Here is a 6,552-nt window from a genome sequence, read left to right as displayed (position 1 = left end):
GTACTGACTGATTGTTGCAGCAGCTCCCTCTTTTGGAAAGCTGGCGCTGAGAGCAACCAGGAATGATCATCTAGGATGGGCTTCAAGTCCAGCTGTGGTGTCATCCTTGCATCTTTCAAGGGAGGTGAGCTTGGAAAAAGTGTTTACATATTCCTCAACTTTATTAAGCTAGGGGCTGCCATCTGGCACATACTGTTACAACTGTGTGTCGGCAAATCCCATCTTTAAGAATAATTGTGCCAAGAGGTGTGTGTATATTTATATATAAACAGAGCATTAATTACTTTCCCTTGTCAAAGATGTGCCTCAGGGTCTTTTCCAGTGACTTCTCTAGATGTAAATCCTTGAGGAGAATTCCCAGGGAAAGTATAAGAGCTGGATCCTGTGCTTTAACTCCCCTGCTACCAAAGTTGTCATGTTTTGTAACCACAGCTATGTCAGGCTAGGAATTACTGCCTCAACACTATAGTTTTTCCTTCAATATTGTTGAACATCAGTTACAGGTTTATATGGCCTACATGAACAAACCATTATAACCAATGTTAATTACATCTTGTAACAATTTCAAAGAAAAAATCTGGCAGCAAATAGTAACTCACAAACAGAAATTATACTAAGAAGGATATTAGAAGTCTTTAACAATTCTACTTTAAACTTTCTCAGGATTACTTGCCTGTCTGTATGCTACTAACATGATGTTCAGTATAATAAATGTAATACTTGCAGGCTCATGACAATGATGAGAGGAATATTTTTGATTCTAGCCTTTTGTTTATTTCAAAACATGAATTGGGGTAAACAGGTATGAAGAGCTTTACTTCTGAATTCATTAAACAGACAGTGAATAATCTGAAATGAAAAGTATTCTGAAAGTAGATTAATCACTGAAAGAATACACATTACACCCCACTGAAATTTTATTGCTTCACATATAAATTGAGGTCAGAGCACAGCCATGTTGGAGTGCCCCTGGAGCAGAGAGGGTTAAGGGCCATGCTCAAGAGTCCAACAGTGTCAGAGTCACTTCAACAGTGAACCAAAGCCTTAGCTGTTTGAGCCCCCACTGCCCACAAAAATACATAAAAAGGGAAACACAGCAATGTTGAAAATAAAAAGGCAAATGGGATATTCAGAGATTTTCCCCCACAGCCTAATTTAACAATTGAGTAAATATGACAGTGTATTTAATTTAAATTTAGACAGCTGAAGTCAGGATGCTAGTGTAACGGATATACCAACTTCAAATATTGAGGAACGGAAGTACCTAAAAAGAAACTTGTGCTCTGGTTTGTCATTTGAATATTTTCTTAATATTACTATAAATCTCCCCTAGTTTTAATCCATATATTATAGGATTAAACAAAGGAGGAATAAGAATATATTCAACTGACAGGATCATTGCAATAATTTGGGGAATTTGTTTTGATTCAAATCTGTTATTTATAATTTCAACACTTGTGTTGACAGAAAAATCTATGAAAATGAGCAGATGTGGTAAACAGGTCTGTAAGAATAAATTATGAAGATCACTGGAGGAAACACAGCAATGACAAAAATAAAAAGCCCATATATGTTATTAAGAGATGTTTCTTTACAGCTTAATTTCACAACTGAATAATTATCACAGTATATTCTATTCAATTTAAATGTAAACAGTTGAAGTTGGTATGCTAGAATAACACCAACAGCAACTTCACAAGAAGGCAAAAACCATGATAAAAATAAGATCTTTCTGACAGTGGACATTTTTTACAAGAGTTGCATATTGTAATGGTTTACAGATGGACACATATCTGTCATAAGCCATAGTCGATAACAGTGTGAACTCTGATACACCATATGTGTACAGACAAAATGCCTGAAATAAACACTCTTTATAAGACACAGTTTGTTTTTCAGACAGTAAATCAATGAGCAATTTAGGATAGAGAGTTGTCGATCCAAGGAGGGCATTACAAAGCAATGCAGCAATGAAAATGTACATGGGCTCATGGAGACATTTCTTTTTCAATATGACAGAAATGATAACAGTATTAAAGCAGATAATCATTATATAGACAGTGAGTGTAAATATAAAATAAACATATCTGTAATGCTCTAAATCCACATGCCCCTCCAGTGTTAAATATGTAAAATTGGGGGAATAATCCATTACTGTCTGAAAAGTAATCCATGTGATTTTATAGTAGTCATTCGAGAGCAGAGTCCAGACAAAGATAAACCACGGCTGTGGTGCGGAAGTCAACTTCATGGACATTTATACTCTCATCCAGACACAGAGTCGTTAGTGATTTGCTGAAAGCAACTAGAAGAAAATTCCTGCCTGCTTCCAGACCTTCACCTATTATAAATCTGGCTTATAACTGTAACTGTGCCAGTGAATTTTTTCAAAGGGGCAAAATCACAAAATAATTTTAGGGGAGGGTCCCTCAACTGAAAATGACACAAAACACAGTAGGCCATTACAAAGTGTTTATATAAAATAAAGGCAATCCACAGATCACTACAGCATATGCACGAAAAACAGTCAATAAAGTCTTTTTGAGTACAAAACAACCCGTTGCGTTTATCATTTATCAAAATGAAGGACAAGAAAAAAAAAATTATCTGGTTGAATGAATATTCGTCTCTAAGCTGAAGTATGCACTGAATCCAAATACTGAAGTCTCGATACTCAATGATAATAGAAGGTGAAAAAAATCCAATAGTTCGATAGCAAGAGTATCACAAACAATGAAAGAAGAAAAATGGAGAGACAGAAACAAAAAGAGTTCTTATGATTGAGCTGAAAACCTTAGTTTCTCAATCTGAACTCCATTTGCAGTGAGGTTATGTAAGTGAAAGCCATGCTTTCTCTTAACCAAACAGGTATGTCTTACTCTACTGCCTCCATCCATTTTATCCCTAAACATAGAAAATCCTATAGGGCCCCCTGGAGCACAGTAGAGGAACTACACAAAAAAAAACAACAACATAGTAACCACACTATGGTCGGTTACATAACTAATGTCAATTGTAAACTAAAAAAACACGTTTTTAATAGCCGTTAATGTCCTTCTCCTAAAAATCATCAGAGTAAACACATCTTGAATGTCTTTTTGAATTCTAGTGTATGTCTTTCATGAACCATTTTTAAAAAGAGGTGTTGGACTTACATCAATTGGTCCTAACATTAAAACCACTGCCAGGTGAAATTAATAACTGATTGATTGATTAAATAATAATTGATTATCTTTTTACAATGACACTGGTCAAGGGGTGAGATATATTAGGCAACAAGTAAACAGTCAGTTTTCAAAGCTGATGTGCTGGAAGCAGGAAAAATGGACAAGTGTAGGGATCTGAGTGACTTTGATCAGGCCAAATTGTGATGGATAGATGAGAGTCAGAGTATCTCCAGAACATCAGGTCTTGTGGGGTGTCCCCAGTATGCAGTGGTTCGTACCTACCAAAACACAGTGCATCACAGCATGCTGCTTATTGGGCCTTCACTTGGCCTTCAAATTCCTCAGATCTCAATCTGATCTAGCATCTGTGGGATGTGCTGGACAAACAATTTCAATTCACAGAGGCCCCACCTTGCAACTTACATGGATCTGCTGCTATCATCTTGGTGCCAGATACTGCAGCACACCTTCAGAGGTCTTGTGGAGTCCATGACTCATTGAGTCAGAGCTGTTCTTGGTGGCACAAAGGGGCATACACTACTTCTACCGCTTATCCGGGACCGGGTCACAGGGGCAGTTTTCTAAGCAAAGATGCCCAGACTTCCTTCTCACCAGACACTTCTGCCAGCTCTTCCAGGGGAATACCGAGACATATTTAAACTCCACTGGATGCAACAGCTCCCCTCTCACCTGGAGGGGGCATTCCACCCTTTTCCAGCAGTGTACCATGGCCTCGGATTTAGAGGTGCTAATCCTCATCCCAGCCGCTTCACACTTGGCTGCAAACCGCCCCAGTGCCTGCTGCAGGTCTGGATTTGATGAAGCCAACAGCACCACATCATCCGCAAAAAGCAGAGACGAGATCCTCTGGCCACCGAACCAGACTCCTTCCACTCCCTGGCTGCACCTAGATATTCTGTCCATAAAGATAATGAACAGAATTGGTGACAAAGAGCAGCCCTGGTGTAGTCCAACATGTACCAGGAACAGATCTGACTTAGTGCCAGCAATGCAAACTAGACTCTTGCTCCGGTTGTACAGAGACCGGACAGCCTGTAACAAAGAGCCCCGAACCCCCCACGGGATGCCACACGGGACACGGTCAAATGCCTTCTCCAGATCTACAAAGCACATGTGGACAAGTTGGGCAAACTCCCATGCACCCTCGAGCACCCTGGTATAAGGCTGGTCCAGTGTCCCATGGCCAGGACGGAATCCGCATTGTTCCTCCTGTATCTGAGGTTCAACTATCGGCCGGATCCTCTTCTGGCATAGACTTTCTCAGGGAGGCTGAGGAGTGTGATCCCCCTGTAGTTGGAGCCCACCCATGTTTCTCCCAGTCACGCCCCTCCAGGTCCCTCTGTCATTGCCAACATGTGCACTGAAGTTCCCCAGTAGAACTATGGAGTCCCCAGTCGGAGCACTATCCAGCACCCCTTCCAGGACCTCAAAGAAGGCCGGGTACTCTACACTGCTGTTTGACGCATAAGCGCCGACAATAGTGAGAGACCAATCCCTGGCCCAAAGGCGCGGGGAAGTGACCCTCTTGTTCATCGGGGAAAACTCCAGCACATGATGGCTGAGCTGGGGGGCTATTAGCTATAGCTCCCTCCACCTAATACCGCGGGCAACCCCAGAGTGGAAGAGAGTCCAGCCCCTCTCGAGGAGTTTGGTTCCAGAGCCGAGGCTGTGCATAGAGGTGAGCCCGACTATTTCTAGCCGGTACCTTTCAACCTCCCGCACCAGCTCTGGCTCCTTCCCCTCCAGTGAAGTGACATTCCATGTCCCAATAGCTATTTTCTGTGTCTGGGGTTCGATCCACATCAGTGGATTAACACCAGTCTCCTACAATCCAAAAGCATTCACAAGTAATTTTATTAAAATATAATATAGAATAATATGAAACTCTGTTTCTAATGAGAAATTGAATAGAGAAAATGGAGAATGTACATCTTAAAATAAAACTTGATAATTATTTCATGAAATCAATCTTCTGATGCTATTAAAAAAATCTCCTTAATAATATATAATGGAATTAATTTGAGAAGAACCAAATTCTCAAATGACATAGTCATGGGGAGGATATATTACAATAAAGTTTTATTAAGAGTAATCTATAACGAACAATCATTTTGTTAAAACATAATAATATAATCCTTAATAAAGAAGAGAGAAACAATGACATCTATAACAAACCTCATGCACTCCTTTGACATGAGATCAGTATCCTGACACTATTAAAAATCTCCTGCAGTCGTAATCCATATATTATGGGATTAATTAGAGGAGTAATAACTAAGGGAATAACGGACATGATCATGGTGACGATGTGGGGAATTTGTTTTGATTCTATTCTGCTATTCTATATTTCAAAACCTGAAGTGACGGTGTAATTGATTAAAATGAGAAGATGTGGTAAACAGGTCTGTAGAGATTTTCTTCTAAAATCTTTAGAATTCTTTAAACAAACAGTGAGTATCCTAATATATGAGTAGATTATGAAAATTGCTGGTGGAAATGAAGACAAGCTGAAAATGAACAAACCAAAAAAATTGTTTAAAGATATTTCACCGCAGCTTAATTTAGCAATGGAGTAATTATCACAATATATTCTGTTCAATTTAAATTTACAGAGCTGAAGTCGGGATGTTAGTATAACAGCAATACCAAGTTCACAACAAGGAAAAACCATGATAAAAATATGAGCATTTTGACAGTGTACATTTTTACAAATGTAGCATATGGTAATGGTTTACAGATGGACACGTATCTGTCATAGGCCATAGCTGACAACAGTGTGAACTCTGACAAACCATATGTGTAAAGGAGAAATGCTTGCAACAAACAGACTTCATAGGAGGCAATTTGATTCTCAGACAAAAATGATAACAGTATTAAAGCAGATAATCATTATGTACACTGTAAAGGTTATTATAAAGTAAAGATATCTGTAATTCTGTAAATCCATATGCCCATCCAGAATGAAATATGTAATGTTGCTAGAATCCATTAATTGGGGCAATTGGAAGAAAAGTCCCACCTCTTTCCTGACCTTCATCATCGTACATCTTGTCTGTCAATAATATCTGCGATTATAAGAAAACATTTTAGTTTTATTGTCCATTGCTAAAAAACTGCAGAATATCCACATTCAAATACATCTTGAATTACACTATTTTTGTGCACATGCTTAAGATCCTGAGATATGTGTTTGCATTCAGAGAGAATGGTACTTGAGACACTTGCTCCATGCTGCACAGAACTAAATTGTACTGTCATTTGGCTGCAAAAAAAGGAATGAGAGCATTCATTGATATATGTAGTATATGTAGTAGCAATGACATTTTTCAATGACTAAATTTAAACCATTAGCCAAGAAATTCAG

The 6,552-nt window shown here is 38.8% G+C and overlaps 1 protein-coding gene across 1 annotated transcript; it reads right to left on the bottom strand.

Annotated features, from left to right (window-relative positions):
• Positions 1-1,350: 1,350 nt before the first annotated feature.
• On the bottom strand, positions 1,351-2,257 carry LOC113546581 (putative olfactory receptor 13C6). The gene is given in 2 exon segments (XM_053236043.1): positions 1,351-1,743; positions 1,745-2,257. Coding segments are annotated over 2 exon segments (783 nt in total). The 3' UTR covers positions 1,351-1,473.
• Between the last annotated feature and the right edge of the window lie 4,295 nt (positions 2,258-6,552).

This window comes from Pangasianodon hypophthalmus, chromosome 1, assembly GCF_027358585.1.
Source record: "Pangasianodon hypophthalmus isolate fPanHyp1 chromosome 1, fPanHyp1.pri, whole genome shotgun sequence".
Lineage (NCBI taxonomy): Eukaryota > Metazoa > Chordata > Actinopteri > Siluriformes > Pangasiidae > Pangasianodon > Pangasianodon hypophthalmus.
Note: the sequence above shows the minus strand (reverse complement) of the source record. Positions and strands in the feature narration are given on the sequence as shown.